This window comes from Lepidochelys kempii, chromosome 2, assembly GCF_965140265.1.
Source record: "Lepidochelys kempii isolate rLepKem1 chromosome 2, rLepKem1.hap2, whole genome shotgun sequence".
Classification (NCBI taxonomy): Eukaryota; Metazoa; Chordata; order Testudines; family Cheloniidae; genus Lepidochelys; species Lepidochelys kempii.
This window is the reverse complement of record NC_133257.1, coordinates 237830348-237847920: the sequence shown is the minus strand read 5'-3', so window position 1 is coordinate 237847920 and position 17573 is coordinate 237830348. Positions and strand designations below refer to the sequence as shown.

Here is a 17573-nt window from a genome sequence, read left to right as displayed (position 1 = left end):
CCTTAGAGACTAACCAATTTATTTGAGCATAAGCTTTCGTGAGCTACAGCTCACTTCATCGGATGCATACTGTGGAAACTGCAGAAGACATTATATACACAGAGACCATGAAACAATACCTCCTCCCACCCCACTCTCCTGGTGGTAATAGCTTATCTAAAGTGATCACTCTCCTTACAATGAGTATGATAATCAAGTTGGGCCATTTCCAGCACAAATCCAGGTTTTCTCACCCTCCGCCCCCCCATACACAAATTCACTCTCCTGCTGGTAATAGCCCATCCAAAGTGACCACTCTCTTTACAATGTGTATGATAATCAAGGTGGGTCATTTCCAGCACAAATCCAGGTTTTCTCTTTTGGAAAAAGGGGCGGGGGGTGAGAAAACCTGGATTTGTGCTGGAAATGGCCCACCTTGATTATCATACACATTGTAAAGAGAGTGGTCACTTTGGATGGGCTATTACCAGCAGGAGAGTGAATTTGTGTATGGGGGGGCGGAGGGTGAGAAAACCTGGATTTGTGCTGGAAATGGCCCAACTTGATTATCATACTCATTGTAAGGAGAGTGATCACTTTAGATAAGCTATTACCAGCAGGAGAGTGGGGTGGGAGGAGGTATTGTTTCATGGTCTCTGTGTATATAATGTCTTCTGCAGTTTCCACAGTATGCATCCGATGAAGTGAGCTGTAGCTCACGAAAGCTTATGCTCAAATAAATTAGTTAGTCTCTAAGGTGCCACAAGTACTCCTTTTCTTTTTGACAGGAAAGAGGCACACAGGGAAAAAACAACCAGCAGGGGCATCTGTTTATGAGAAAAGATAACATATTGGAGTGGGGGGTATAAATGGGGGTACAGGGAGACACTCAGGATCTTTTCAACTGAGAAGGCAGTCTGACGGTGTGACTTGTCTCATGAATGGAAGATCATAGCCAAACCTGGCTGTAATATGCTGGTAGGTTTTTGGGTGAGCTTTTGTTCTACAAGACATGACAGTAACTAGTTCAATAAGTCTAGGTTCTGGAGTTTGTTCCCAATATTTCTACTTGCTATCATTGGGCTCTCTACTCTTTGTTAAATATACTTTTGCTTGTTTTCACCGTAAACATATGCAAGTGCTGCATGTTAAGTGGAGCTGTGATCTTAAGGTGTAACGGGTAAGATGGGGGAGGTACTCTTCCTTTGGGAGTAGCAAATCTCTAAATTCTGTGTGTGTCCAATGGACCAGGGGCTGGACGCTCCAGGGGGATGCTCAGGGGTTGGTGTGTGCCTATCTCTAATCTGCAGAGGGACAACGGAGCCTGGGCAAAATGGGAGTGCTTGTGTTTTCCACGGCCAGTGGAGTCAAGGAGCTGATCCCCAGCAAGCACAGACAAGACTTCCTCACACTAAGGGCAAGTGATAGTGAGATGCCTGACAACCCTGGGGTACCTCGGGAAGAGTCACAGTTACTATAATTTTTTACTTTTGTTTAGTTAAATAATAATACAAACAAACAAAACTCTACACGTGTATGTATAGAGAAAAATAGAAAACATGTTGAAGGTACATTTGAAAAAGTAAAGTCCATGCTCTGATAAATCCCTTGCTAATAGCAACTTGAGACTTAGGTAATGCAGTTGTTAGTGCAGCATTAATGAAAACAACTAAAAACATTTTTCCACTGGGATTTCTACCACAGAAATTTCTCTTTAATTATCAATTAGTGGCTAATTACACTGCTATAAGGGAAAAGGGGAAAGAATTGCCTTGTCAGGCCAAACCTAGTTGTGAAAATATTCACAGAGAATTCATTTGAAATGATGGTTTCTGAAAAGTTCATGGTCAATGGCACAATTTCCATCTACTTGCTTAATGAAAAATAAACTGAATATATGAAATTAAATAAAACAGTCCATATAGATTTACATTTGACACTGATGTGAACTGATTCAATTGTACTTTTGACTGACTTCTTATCCTGATTTTCTTAGGAAGAAGATTTTCAAGAAATGATTAAATCTGCACAGATGATGGAAAGCCAGTACGGCCATCTCTTTGACAAAGTTATAGTCAACGATGACCTCACCACAGCTTACAATGAGCTGAAAACAACATTTGACAAATTGGAAACAGAGACCTTTTGGGTTCCAGTTAGCTGGTTGCATTCATAACACTATAAATAAGGAATATAAATGATGATAGTTAATAATCTTTTTAATAAAGTGCATGGTTGCCATTTAATTGGTGTGAGGGTTTTCTAACTTTGGCAAACTGACATAGAGTTAAGGACTTGGTGTACTTGGAATGCAAGTCTTCTTTTTCTGTATCTTAATCCTATTCAGAATTCGGGGAGAATAAGATCCCATGGAATCAGATGCAATATACTGAGCTACTAGTGCACCCAAAACTACTAAATGCCTTGTTATCGTTTACATTTTAATCTCCAAGTTGAGTTTTGTTAATGGAGGGTAGCACAGATATTAATACTGAGTGCTGTGGTGGTCTCAAACATAGCCACTGCCATATAAAGTTGCACATGAGCACTTGGAGGTCATCAGTACTTTAACTAAGAGAGCTTAAGAGAACTAAAACAGGCAAAAATGGCAAATATTTCTTTGGTTAGGATGGACATTAGAGTTTTAACTGGGTTAAGTATCAAGAGGGGTCGTTTTACTTTCCTAAAAGTGTGAGCTTTATCTTCTGTGTACAGAGTGATCCTAGTGTTCATTTGTATTTAAATGTTTCACCAAAAGAGAGAAGCAAAGTATTCAGTGGCTTACTTGTACAACGCGCTGTAAAAGAGCTACAGTCCTCTGCTGTTACTGTTCTGCTGTGAGTATGCAGGGCTTGAAACTCTTTGCATGCATGCTTTGCGGAACAACAACTTGGGAATATTTATTTGAATAAGGGAAAGTGTAGGTTATTTAAATGTATATAATTTAAAAAATCTTTCTTTGTGAGTTAATCTTCTATAAGATCAGAGGTATATTGGCAAGAATAGCTGTGTAGTAGTAAGGGTTTGTGGGGGGGGGTTGTTTTTTTTTTACTTTAAATCAACTTCAAACGTCTCTAGTGTCCTTTAAAATACTTTTAACTTATTAGCAGATAATTATTAGGGGAAACCTTTGACATTTGAGTAAGCAGTTGCAATGCATGAATTGCTTTTATTAAAAAATACATAGCAATATTTCTTTAGAAAAATATGTAACGTCAAAATGCATTGTTTTAGATTTGAAAGCTTTTCATTGAGTTTAAACTTGTAAACTTCACTACAAAGAAAATTATTCACCTTTAACACTGCCCAGATACATTTGAAACCTCAGATAGCTTTCTGTGTAATAGAGTAAGCAAATATATGGTAAATCATGTATATTTAATGTAGGTAACCTTGCATTTTTCTTGATTTACTACTGATACGCAGCAAGTGAGTACACACGTAATGAAAGAGTAAAGCATGTGTATTAATTGTGCGAGTGAATTTGTATTGTAGATACAGTGTGTGGATGAACTTGCTAACTTAGATCATCACATCTGTAGCATTCAAACAGGAAGCAGAGTTATTTTATGTTAGCATAAAGAAAAAAGAATTCAGTGAAACTTATTTTTATGAAAGGGTTGAAATAGGATATTAAGTTTTTGAATTTCTCATCAGTTTGATAATTTATAAATAACAAATTACAAGGTGCCTGTAATTAGAAACACCATCTTCGTAGATTAAATCAACATTCCATGTAAATATTTTAGTTTATATGCTGATAAAGGCATCAGCTCTTGGCAGTTGTATCCTAAATGCATGTTTGGCCTTGGGTCATTGAATTTGCTTTAAAATTAGTTGAAACAATTGAAATGCAGCAACAACAAAAAGTAAGAGTTTTTGAATGTTTGTACTGGAATTATTAAAATATATTGTCTCTCACTATTAACACCTATACTGTAGTTGAACAGCCTAATGTAACTTCATACATATCTGTCAGATTTCACTGTTTTTTCTGGTGGACTTAAGGTTATTTGTAACATAAATAACATCTCAGTGGTTTAGATTAATTGCATGAAAATCACAGTCAAAGTGTGGGCTGGAGAAATAGTCTCTATTTTTTAATTATTCAAAATGTAATGATTTTCACAGGGGAATGTTCTTTAGCAAATCACTGGAGGCCTGCACCATGCTGGTTTCTTTTGTAGACAGCAATAGCTGAGGGTGCTCTGCACCTCACAGGATCTGATCCTTTTATATCAGGGGAGGGTCAGTCTTGTTAAACAGTATGCTAATACTGCTAGTAAACTGTAGTATATCAGACCACTATTGTACTAGATCTTTTAAATAAGGGAACTAGTTTTGACCTTTGGGAAACAGACCCTGTAATGGTCGGAAAACCCTGTTAGAAACAGAGAGGTTCTGGCTACCCTGCAGGCTTGTTGTTGGTGGTGTGGTGTCCTTTTGAAACAATGTTAAGACTTATTCCCATGTTGGTGGGGTCGAGGAGGGCCTCATACAATATGTTTACTTTGTGGGGTAATAGACTGAAAGCTCCACAACACTTTGTTCCTTTTACAGAGAGACTTGCTTTCTGATCTTCTGTGTGGCAAAGGCAATATTTAACACAGGGTGGTCACATACCTATTTCCTAGCAAGAAGTTAATGTAATTGTACTGGTGGTGAGAGAACAAGGACAAATGAAATCATGTATACACACAACAAACAAAAAGAATAAAGTGTGGGGGAATCTTTAAGCTCCTAGAAATAAAGTTTGTCATGAGTTATTAAAAAGGAGAATGGGACAGCCCATTCCAGTAAATCTCTCTTTAAAAACTAGCATTATTGCAGTGTGTTCTCACCAAGAAAAGTAGAGGCTGCCATATATGGTACTAGGTCCAGATAAAAAATGTTTTAGCTTGAGCGTTTTATTAATTGGACAAGAGCGTGCCCATTTTACTGAATTACAAACCCACTTGTTGATAAACTTCCTCCATTACAATAAAAATAATATATTGTGTGTTTTTGACTTGTAAGGTTTTATGGATAAAGATGACAAAACATGTCTTAAATATACATATTCAGTTTGTGCTGTTTAGTTTTTAGATAATTGAGTGTTTTTACATCCAAGTACAGATATTTTTATTGTGTTTTTGCTGTGTTCCATAGTAAAACAAATGTTAACATTTTATACTATTGTATCCAGCTCTATACTTGAAGTTGCCATCAATTCATACATTGATGTCATGCCTGAAATCTCATTTTACCTTCTTATGCAGAACAATAAATTATTGATATAATCGATCATTGAAGATGGGTTTTTTTTTTAAACCTGAACAGGATAGTTTACTGTGTAACTCATAAGAATGACTTACAGATTTGATAAACGTTTTATCATTTATCTGTTATAGCTCTTCATCCTAAATGCAACCGTTAAAACAATAACTTTTAAATGAATACCATGGGAAAAGGACTAAAACCCTTCATTTATCAATGTTGTTGTTGACATTTTCTCTCAATAGACTTTTTCCCCTCTTGCCCCCTCCCAAAAATTAACTCTCCTCTTTCGGACAGTAAAAGTGGGAAGGAAGTGCAGCATAAGGACAATGGGCCAAATGCAGAGGTGGTATGCAAGGTCTGATACAGGTAAGGTGCGCACCAGTACTAGGTGTAAAAGAGTCTAAGTGAGTGTCAAAGCTGATGTACTTTTCATGCTGCAATATGGGGATGTATAAAGAGAAGAGTGTAGAAGGAAAAGCAACTAACAGGAATGTATAAGTTTAATTAAGCCATACCATTGCTTACTGCTGGCCCTTGGCATTTAAATAGCCCAAGTTTACACTGAGTTACAGTGGCAGGTAATTTATATCTCCTTGCATGTCACTGAGATTCATAGTTTACATAAAATCTAAAATATAGTTTTGAAATCCCAACTACTATAGTGATTTCTCAGGAGCAACAAGATAGTTTTTTGTCTATTTCAATGTTGAAAGTTTTTGTACTTGCTAATTGACTGGTTTACTTTCTAGCATCCGAGATCAATAGTAATGTTATTGCAACAGGAGCTCTGATTGAAAAACAGCTTCTCAAGCTGTTTATGGCTTATGCATCATTATTATATTATTTGTATTACCTTAGCACCTGAGAACCGTAATCATGGACCAGGACCTCATTGTGCTAGGTGCTGTAGAAACAGAACAAAAAGGCATTCCCTGCCCCAAGGAGCTTACAGACTAAGTATAGAATACGAGATACACGTAGGTATAAACTGATAAGAGTGTGGAAGGAAATACACTGTATTGGTTGACAAACTAGAAGTGATGACAATGATTTGACTGCGATTGTGTTAAGTGTTTTGTAGGCATCATGACAAAGGAGAGTTGTAAGGAGGGATTTGAAAGCAGAAAATGAGGTAATTTTGCCAGTGTTTACAAGGAGCCTCCTCCTAATTGTGAGAGGCAGCATAAAAGAAAGTGTGAAGGTGCTTGTTTGAAAACTTCAGTGGTGGGGAATGAAGGCTGGCATCACGGGCCAATTGGAGGCGGAAGTCAACATCGAGAGGAATTATTTAAGCTCAGTACCAATGTGGACACAAGAACAAATGGGTATAAACTGGTCATCGGGAAGTTTAGACTTGAAATTAGACGAAGGTTTCTAACCATCAGAGGAGTGAAGTTTTGGAATAGCCTTCCAAGGGGCAAAAGATCTATCTGGCTTTAAGATTAAACTCGATAAGTTTATGGAGGAGATGGTATGATGGGATAACATGATTTTGGCAATTAACTGATCTTTAAATATTCCTCGTAAATAGGCCCAATGGCCTGTGATGGAATGTTAAATGGGGTGGGATCTGAATCACTACAGAGAATTCTTTCCTGGGTATCTGGCTGGTGAATCTTGCCCATATGCTCAGGGTTCAGCTGATCGCCATATTTGGGGTCGGGAAGGAATTTTCCTCCAGGGCAGATTGGAAGAGGCCCTGCAGGTTTTTCGCCTTCCTCTGTAGCATGGGGCACTTGCTGGAGGATTCTCTGCTTCTTGAAGTCTTTAAACTATGGTTTGAGGACTTCAATAGCTCAGACATAGGTGAGAGGTTTATTGCAGGAGTGGGTGGGTGAGATTCTGTGGCCTGCATTGTGCAGGAGGTCAGACTAGATGATCATAATGGTCCCTTCTGACCTTAATAGCTATGAATCTCGAAAGCAAGTGAGAGATGATAGGTAGGGTGGGGATAGGTCATAAAGGATCTTGAAAGTGAAGATAAGTAGCTTTGTTTGATAAGATAGAGACGGGTGAGCCAGTGGAGGGATTCAAAGAGAGGGGATCATATGATCAAAGCAACAAGCTAGGAAAATGATCTTTGCAGCAGCATTCTGAATGGATATGATTAGGACTCCCTCCATGTTTGTCACGGAGGTCGCGAAAGTCATGGATTCTGTGACTTTCTGCGACTGCTGTGACTTCTGCAGCAGCCGGTGTGGCTGAGCCCAGGGTAACTCGAGCAGCTAGCTCCGGTGCCAGCTGCTCAGGCAGCCCTGTGGACAGCCACACTGGCCGCTGCTGGACTGGCTCTGCAGGCAGCCGCTGCTCTGGCGGCCCTGGGCAGCTGGCCCCGGGGACTTCCTGAGCAGTGGCCAATGCAGCTGGCCCTGGGGACTGCCTGAGCAGCTGTCCTCGGGGTGGCAGAAGCAGCAGCTGGCTCCCTGGGGCTTCCCCCTCCCTGGTAGCTGGTGCTGCGGCCTCCCTTTCCTCCCCCCCCCCCCCCCCCCCCCCGGCAGCTGGTACTGCAGGCTCTCCCCCCCCCCCCCCCCGATTCAATTGGGGGTATTTATGATATAAGCCATGGATAGGTCACGGGCTGTGATTTATTGTTTCTTGCCTGTGACCTGTCCATTACTTTTACTAAAAATACCCATGATTAAATCATAGCCTTAGATATGAGTGGTGCAAGACTGAATTTGTTGAGGACATTGCAATAATTGAGACATCAGATGATGGGACCTGGGTGAGAGTTTTAGCTGTGTAGGTAGACAGGAAAGGCAGTATCTTACAGATGTTATGCAGAAATAATCTGCAAGATTTAGATGTAGCCTGGATGTGAAGACCTAGAGAGAGGCCTGAGTCAAAGATGATACCCAGGTTGTGGGCCTGAGTGATAGGCAGGATAGTGATGGTGTCTTAAAATACAGCCAAATGCAAGATGGAATGCAGTTGCCATGCACCAGCCAACAGAGGGAAAGTAGAGAAAAACATTGCCATTCATTTCCTGTTATACAAAGATACATTTTAAAAAAAACTCTACATTTATCAAGGGAGGTAGAGTTAAGGGTTGTCTGCATGGAAAACCCTTGCAGCCCCTCTGCTCCTGGTCCCATTGAAATTACCCAGTTTGTACATCTAGGAGCCCTGCTCTTGTGATAAGTGTGACGAGAACTTTAGTGATCGCAAATAGTAAAGTCTGAAAGTACCTTTTGCAGCTTTAGCTACTCTTTGAAGCATTAAGGTGGGAGAGGGTGTTTTGTAGGTAGTTAAATAAATTAAATGCTCCTGTTACAGGTAATACTGATCCAGCTGCCCACTGCTTCCCACAGCTCCCATTGGCCGGGAATGGTGAACTGCAGCCACTGGGAGCTGCGGGGGGCTGTGCCTGCGGATGATCAACGTAAACAAAATGTCTCATGGCCCACCAGCTGACTACCCTGATGGGCCGCATGCCAAATGTTGCCGACCCGTACAGTAAAACATTATGCAGTATTTACCTTGTTGTGTACCTTGTCAAAATTAGTCCAACTAATGTTCATGATATACCAACACAAATAACCTCATTTTACAGCATATCTATGTACACATCCCAAAAGCTGCAGATGTCAGCAATTTCTTATTTCATGTACTTGAAAAGAGCATGCTTGCAAAAGATTTAGTGTTTAATTGAAGGATTCTTGCATTTTTCTGCCTAGCAGAGCAGTGAAGTTATAGGCCAGCAAAGATATATGTAATTGTACCCAAGTAAGACTTTCACACATCTCAAGACGTGTAAATTTTACATTTCAAATAACAGTACTTTTCTTTGTCTGATGGAAGTCAAGAGAGTATGATTAAATGCAGACTGCAAACTTGCCCACCGCAAACCCAGTTGAACATGAAATCTTGCAGGAATTAACATAATTATTCTTTAAATTAAAAGGCTGCCATGTACATAGAATATCATGTTATGCTTGCCAGATAAAAAGAAATGTAAACCTGTGAGGAGACTTAGGAATTTGTCTGTGTAAAAGAACCTCTGGACCCAATGTTTTCTCCTTTTGTATAATAAAGTGTAAAGCACCAGTGCGGTGATTGCCATTTACGTAAAATAGCCAAATGGTGGCATTCTGGGGGAGCTGAAGAATCAACTTCTGTTTTGCTTGGAAAATTGGGGATGAGCCTCAGTCTGACTAAAAATGTACCCCAATTCTGAAACTAATATCTACAATTGGCACCCAGCCAAAGGGGGATGGTGCTGCTGTGGGGTAGTGCAGATAATTCCAGGAAACTATCTGAAGTTGGAGGCACCATCCTTTGTCATTACTGGGTCTATAGTTGGCTGTGACCGTCTTGCTTAAAAATCAGTGATATAATTTGTCATACATACAGGTAAATAGACGAGTCCAGAGAAAGAGATTGGAAATTTTTTTGTTGAGTTCTTACATTTTAATTATTTAACACTTCTGCATTTCAACTATTGTATCAGTTTGGAGATATTCCTGGTCTTATATTTGACTTGCCTTTTAGACCTATCAGGCTGGGGTGCTGAGCAAAGAATAATTTTTCTTTAGTAACTTGTGATTGTTTCCCATTTGTTGAGATATTTTATTTCACTTTTAAACACAGTGTGTTTGTGTTGTCTACTTTGTTTACTATTTGTTCTCAGTTTTGTGATAATTCTTTCTATGCCAGAAGAAATTACAGCAAAAACATTATTTATACATCTTAATTGACTTAGTCCGTTTTTTATTTCAGTTCCTTTATTTCCTCAGTTAACGTTCTTGAAGCGTCTCCATGCAGGTGAGAGGGTGTGTGAGAGAAGGGATAGTTTAATTAGTGGAAATGAGAGGTAGAGAGGCTTCCTTGATCAGGAGTTGCTCTGCTGGAGAAGCTCCTCTGCTGCAGACATTATTGCACTGTAGGGCTTCAGTGAACTCATGAGAAGTTCCTAAAAGATGGAGAAGATAGGAAAGGGTTTATGACACTAAAACTATACACATTATGATGGATGTGACCCCCCAGGTTCTCACTGGGGGTCACTGGATACAAGTGCACTAAAAGAGCAGCACCCCAAGCAATCACTCAGTTGGAGGTAGCTTAAGGCATATTAGGGAACTTTTAGTGCACGGTAGCAGTGTCCACACAGGCAGTGAGTGTATAGATTTAGGCTCCTGCTTGCCACACACTAATTCTCCATCTAGACAAGCTCAACAGGATGGATTTAAGTGACAAGCTGCAACTTTCCTAACTGTGTGTGGGGGCGGTGCTATGCACCAACCCCATCCCATACCAAGCAATTAACTGGGACCAGTGCATGGCTACAGGCTCCCACCATTTAACCAATCACTCAGAGTAGACCCTCTTCGGCCAACCATGAGAATACAGCTCACTTCTGAATCCTCTTGTCCTTCCTCTTGCAAGGGGAGCAGTGTGCGCCAATGGGAGACCTCAGTCTGAAGAACTTTGGATCTCCACTTCTCCAACTGGCACAAGGTCCACCAGCAAAACTGTATCTTCATTTACCACTGGGAGCTGGCCCCTTGTAGGCTTTATTCTCACTAGATACTGGACTCAAGCTGGGATTTACTAAATATTTCTATATTATCTCCTAATGCTAGACTTCCTGATCCTACTCTATTTAACCTATTTGTGCCTCCACACTGCTGTGAGGAAGGCCAGAATGCTACTGAACTCTGCCAATTAGATCCAGCAGAAAAATTTCCTTCCCTGCCCACCAAAACAGGTGATCTGTCCAACCCACAGGATCCTGAAAACTCAGCTCAACAGACTACTATTACAGGGAGGGAGGGTGGTGAGGCAGCTAAAAAGCAAGGCAATATGGTCCCCAAAAATCTAGGAAGGCTTTAAATAGGGAAGTGCGAGGGCCAATTGATTCTCCAGTTCTTCTCCCTCCCCCAATCTGGCCAATGGAGGGCAGAGAAACTTTTCCCTACTCTAGGTAAATTTCTGCTTGTTTCAGAGGTATGTGAAAGGGGCCATAATCAGTTTTCTATGCACATATTCACACTCCTCCCTGCCTTTCACACAAGAAGGTGTGAGTATCAGCAGGCAGAAAATTAGTTTTTGTAGTGACCCATCCACTCCCAGTCTTTATTCAGGCATAATTTGATGGTATCCAGTTTGCAAATTATTCCAGTTCTGCAGTTTCTCATTGGAGTCTGTTTTTGAAGTTTTTGTTGTTGAAGAATTGCCACTTTTAAGTCTGTTATTGAGTGTCCAGGGAGACTGAAGTGTTCTCCTACTGGTTTTTGAATGTTACAATTCTTGATGTCAGATTTGTGTCCATTTATTCTTTTGCATGGAGACTGTCTGGTTTGGCCAGTGTACATGGGCACAGGGGCATTGCTGGCACATGATGGCATATATAATTTTCTCCCTGCTGATACTCACACCTTCTTGTCAACTGTTTGAAATGGGCTACCTTGATTACATTGAACTCATTAGCCCTACAAAAGTGATTTTTCCTCCTTTCTTGTCAACTGTTGAGAATAGCCCACTTCCATCTTAATTGAATTGGCTCATTAGCACTGACCCTCCCACTTGGTAAGGCAACTCCCAGCTTTTCATATGCTGTGTGTGTATATCTCTCTACTGTATTTTCCACTCCATGCATCTGTTGAAGTGGGTTTCAGCCCACAAAAGCGTATGCCCTAATAAATTTGTTAGTCTCTAAGGTGCCACAAGGACTCCTTGTTGTTTTTGCTGATACAGACTAACACGGCTACCACTCTGAAAGGAATTCCAATGTCTCCCATTCTTTTTTTCAGCTGAGTTTGCAAGTTCTTTCACATTCCCTTACCCCAACTGCAGTAATTTGCCTATCACAAGATCTTGGAGGAAATCCTAAAGAGCCAGATTACGTCCAGATCTGCAAGCTGCTCAGCTCAGGAAAGGGAGGGAGCCTTAATTCTCTATCCTGCACAGCTCTAGCCCAGACCCTAGAATTAGTTTATCTGTCTCGAGGGCTCTACAGAGATGCACTATTCACAGGGCTCCCCATTATTTCAGTGTTCAAGATTTATGTTGCTTTCCTGTTTTTCCAGCATTTTTGGGAATAATTTTGTTGTTATTTCCATGCTAATGTTACTCCATCTCTTCCTGGTATTTTGACTATTTCATGCTCTTGGAAAGTATTTAATTTTGGATTGCTTTGCTGGTCACATGCAAGGTCTTATGCTGCTTTCTATATTATGTATATGAGACAAGAATGAAATATTACAGACATCTGGTTCCATTTAAACTTTTAAATGAACATGTAGTAGGTATGAACTTTTTCTACAGTAGCTCTCAGATGACGTTACATTGTACCACATATTGTCAGCTAAAAGCAAATTATTATTTATTAATTTAAACAGTGCTGTAAACATATATGGCACTTCACAGATATAAGACAATGGGTAAATCCTGGTCCCATTGAAGTTAATGGGAGTTTTTCCATTTCTAACATTTACTACCAAGTGTTAGTGCTTACTTTCATAAGTAGTCCTTTTGACTTCTGTGCGGTTACATATGATGGTAGCGTTTCCAGAATTGGGCCCTTGGGCCTTAATCCTATGCTCTTTAGTCAATGGCAAAACTCCATGGACTTCACTGGGATCAGCATCTGGCACATTATATGCTGTTTGATATGATATGCTGAGGGATGATAAACACTATGGGGAATGACTAAAAATAATTTTTAAAAACTGTTGAATTAACAACTTTGGATAACTGTCTAATAAATATGACTATCATTGCATGAATTTAAATACAAACCTTTCTATTTTGAAGTACTGATAAGCAAATTAAATCACACTGATAAATCTATGAAATCCTTGCCTAAAATATATAATACAAATGGTAATTTTTGGCATCCCCCTGGTACTGCTTAGCTTGTCACCCAATATTTCATTTCTTTTACACCTAAGACACATTGCTCATTAATTTATTTTGTGCACCTTTAAGTAATTTTCCAAATGTTCTGAGAACTGAGGCAGCAATACATATCTTTCTTAAGCAAATGATTGAAATCTTTAATACAATGCTTCAGAATAATTTATGAAGTCTCTAAAATGTCCTATAGTCTTGACCGGTACATCTAAAAGAGTGCATCCTACTTCATGTTTATAACCTCAGAGTTGCCTCCTATTTACCAAATCCTCATAAATTCTTTGTCTATTCTCCCTGCTTTACTTGTTTCTAACTTAACTGAGGTACTGTACTGTATATTTCAACTGGTAAACAGAATATCTTGTTTTTTAGTTGTAATATTTCTATGTAATATTTTCCAAACTCTTATTGTATTCCACAATTAAAAAGCCACCTGGATATTCCTTTTCTATTCTTTTTCTTAAACTACCTCTAAGCCTTTCTGTGTGTTTTTGTAATCTGTAAAACAGACTCTTACAACAGGTTTTCAAAAGACTTGTGCAGTTGGTAGCTTTTTGATTATTTCATTTCACAGTTCTTTTGGAGTCAGTGTTGGTTTTAAGAAGGAGTGATATATCAGTTGTACTAAATATTGGTGATCTGCTTTACAAAGATATTAACGCTTCTGTCGCTGCAATTACACCTGTGCATTGTTCTATTATACTAGAGAAAAAATGGAGCCTAGCAGATGTACATATGGGGGGGGACGACAGAGAAGTGGTATAATAAATCTATTATACCAGAGTGTTTTGTGATAGCTTCAAAGAACAACAGATGAGAACACATCCAGGTGTTGTTCAAACCCCAATATGCGGTCAAATGTATGTAGTAAAAATTAAAGTGGCAAACTAAAGTACATGGTTCAGACTCGTGAATGTAACTGTAGCTTGCAATATTTTAAAAATTCGTTATTGTTTATAAGAGATGTGGAACACCATTATGGAAGAAAAATAAGGGACTTGGATATTTGCAACTGCCTTCAAGACTGTAAATACAGGGTGGATAAGTGGATTGTGGTGTTCACTGTTACCTTTCGGAGACAATGTTAATATTTTTACACTGCGCGTTAAATTAATTCTGTGTCCTTGAAGTAAAACATCCCCTATTATACTGAAAGAAAAATAAGTATTAGTGAGTTGAAGGGGTTCAGAAAAAATTGTCAGTTGTCGGTGGCATCTAGAATTTTCAAGAAATAGTCAAAATAGTGTCTAAAGGAGGATGATCAGTTATATGCATTTGAAAATTAATCTAAAATGCTGATCTCTCACATAGATTCATAGCTATTAAGGTCAGAAGGGACCATTATGATCATCTAGTCTGACCTCCTGCACAATGCAGGCCACAGAATCTCACCCACCCACTCCTGCAATAAACCTCTCACCTATGTCTGAGCTATTGAAGTCCTCAAACCATAGTTTAAAGACTTCAAGAAGCAGAGAATCCTCCAGCAAGTGCCCCATGCTACAGAGGAAGGCGAAAAACCTGCAGGGCCTCTTCCAATCTGCCCTGGAGGAAAATTCCTTCCCGACCCCAAATATGGCGATCAGCTGAACCCTGAGCATATGGGCAAGATTCACCAGCCAGATACCCAGGAAAGAATTCTCTGTAGTGACTCAGATCCCACCCCATTTAACATTCCATCACAGGCCATTGGGCCTATTTACGAGGAATATTTAAAGATCAGTTAATTGCCAAAATCATGTTATCCCATCATACCATCTCCTCCATAAACTTATCGAGTTTAATCTTAAAGCCAGATAGATCTTTTGCCCCTTGGAAGGCTATTCCAAAACTTCACTCCTCTGATGGTTAGAAACCTTCGTCTAATTTCAAGTCTAAACTTCCCGATGACCAGTTTATACCCATTTGTTCTTGTGTCCACATTGGTACTGAGCTTAAATAATTCCTCTCCCTCTCTGGTATTTATCCCTCTGATATATTTGTAGAGAGCAATCATATCTCCCCTCAGCCTTCTTTCAGTTTGGCTAAACAAGCCAAGCTCCTTGAGTCTCCTTTCATAAGACAGGTTTTCCATTCCTCGGATCATCCTAGTAGCCCTTCTCTGTACCTGTTCCAGTTTGAATTCATCCTTCTTAAACATGGGAGACCAGAACTGCACACAGTATTCCAGATGAGGTCTCACCAGTGCCTTGTATAACGGTACTAACACCTCCTTATCTCTACTGGAAATACCTCGCCTGATGCATCCCAAGACCGCATTAGCTTTTTTCATGGCCATATCACATTGGCGGCTCATAGTCATCCTGTGATCAACCAATACTCCAAGATCCTTCTCCTCCTCCATTACTTCTAACTGATGCGTCCCCAGCTTATAACTAAAATTATTGTTATTAATTCCTAAATGCATGACCTTACACTTCTGACTATTAAATTTCATCCTATTACTATTACTCCAGTTTACAAGGTCATCCAGATCTTCCTGTATGATATCCCGGTCCTTCTCTAAATTGGCAATACCTCCCAGCTTTGTATCATCCACAAACTTTATTAGCACACTCTCACTATTTGTGCCAAGGTCAGTAATAAAAGATTAAATAAGCTTGGTCCCTGAGGAACTCCACTGGTAACCTCCCTCCAGCCTGACAGTTCACCTTTCAGTAGGACCCGCTGTAGCATCCCTGTTAACCAATTCCAAATCCACCTTTCAATTTTCATATTGATCCCCATCTTTTCCAATTTAACTAATAGTTCCCCATGTGGCATGGTATCAGATGCCTGACTGAAATCTAGGTAAATTAGATCCACTGCGTTTCCTTTGTCTAAAAAATCTGTTTCTCAAAGAAGGAGATCAGGTTGGTTTGGCATGTTCTACCTTTTGTAAAACCACACTGTATTTTGTCCCATTTACCATTGACCTCAATGTCCTTAACTACTTTCTCCTCCAAATTTTTTTCCAAGACCTTGCTTACTACTGATGTCAAACTAACAGGCCTGTAGTTACCCGGATCACCTTTTTTCCCTTTCTTAAAAATAGGAACTATGTTAGCAATTCTCCAGTCGTACGGTACACCCCCTGAATTTACAGATTGATTAAAAATTCTTGCTAATGGGCTTGCAATTTCATGTGCCAATTCTTTTAATATTCTTGGATGAAGATTATCTGGGCTCCCCGATTTAGTCCCACTAAGCTGTTTGAGTTTCGCTTCTACCTCAGATATGGTAATATCTATCTTATATCCTCATTCCCATTTGTCATGTTACCATTATCCCTAAAATCCTCATTAAAGACTGATATTTGTTTAGATATTGGGCCATGCCTAGATTATTCTTAACCTCCACTTCATCCTCAGTGTTTAGTGGTCCCACTTCTTCTTTCTTTGTTTTCTTCTTATTTATATGCCTATAGAACCTTTTACTACTGGTTTTAATTCCCTTTGCAAGGTCCAACTCTACTAGACTTTTAGCCTGTCTCACTTTATCCCTACATGTTCTGACCTCAGTAAGGTAGCTTTCCTTGCTGATCCCTCCCATCTTCCACTCCCTGTATGCTTTCTGCTTTTTCTTAATCACCTCTCTGAGATGCTTGCTCATCCAGCTTGGTCTACAACTCCTGCATATGATTTTTCTCCCCTTTCTTTGGATGCAGGCTTCCGACAGCTTCTGCAGCTTTGACTTAAAGTAATCCCAGGCCTCCTCTGCCTTTAGAGCCATAAATTCCTCAGTCCAATCCACCTCCCTAACTAATTTCCTTAATATTTGAAAGTCAGGTTTTAGAAGCCATGCAATGAGGGACTGTGCATTTATGAGGGCCTTGCAGGCACTAAGGGCTTGACTGCATGGGGAAATAACCTGAAACAGCTATTGCAGAATACCTATTTCACAGTAGCTCTCCATGTGGACACTTATATTCTGCAAAGAGAGCCTTTCTGTGGTTTAGTTTAATTCATCTTGAAAGTAGAATAATCTGCAAAAAGGCACTTGGTGCAGTGTACTTTAGTTTTGGTGCAGAAGAAGAGTTTCTACATAGGGAGTTAACATAGAATAGCTATTGTGCTTTAAATTCACACCCTAGTTTATTCCACTCTAACTTCCCCATGTAGACACGCCTTCATACTAGGGCTGTCAATTAATTGCAGTTAACTCACGTGACTAACTCAAAAAAATTAATCGTGATTAATTGCACTGTTAAACAATAGAATACCAATTGAAATGTAATAAATATTTTGGATGTTTTTCTACATTTTCAAATATACTGATTTCTATTACAACACAAAATACAAAGTGTACAGTGCTTACTTTATACTATTATTTTTTATTACAAATATTTGCACTGTAAAAATGATAAAACAAATACAGGAAAAGCTGTTTTATCCGGCATGTTGGGGAAGCCAGTAAGTGAAAAATGCTGGTTAACTAAGAGGGAGGGAGTTTGGGTGCGGGAGGGGGCTCGGGGCAGCGGCTTGGGGTGCGGGAGGGCGTGC

At 39.6% G+C, this 17573-nt stretch overlaps 1 protein-coding gene and 1 long non-coding RNA gene across 9 annotated transcripts in view; one reads left to right on the top strand and one right to left on the bottom strand.

Annotated features, from left to right (window-relative positions):
* MPP7 (MAGUK p55 scaffold protein 7) overlaps positions 1 to 5235 on the top strand; it is a 337800-nt gene extending 332565 nt beyond the window's left edge. For all 7 annotated transcript variants that reach the window (XM_073334350.1, XM_073334349.1, XM_073334353.1 and 4 more), the window contains one exon: positions 1976 to 5235. In XM_073334350.1, the coding sequence (XP_073190451.1) occupies positions 1976 to 2155 (180 nt within the window). In that variant the 3' untranslated portion in view covers positions 2156 to 5235. The remainder of the gene's footprint in view (positions 1 to 1975) is intronic.
* Positions 5236 to 7851: 2616 nt separating this feature from the next.
* LOC140907731 (uncharacterized) overlaps positions 7852 to 17573 on the bottom strand; it is a 32220-nt gene continuing 22498 nt past the window's right edge. For both annotated transcript variants that reach the window (XR_012157601.1, XR_012157602.1), the window contains exon 3: positions 7852 to 10150. This is a non-coding gene — a long non-coding RNA (uncharacterized lncRNA). The remainder of the gene's footprint in view (positions 10151 to 17573) is intronic.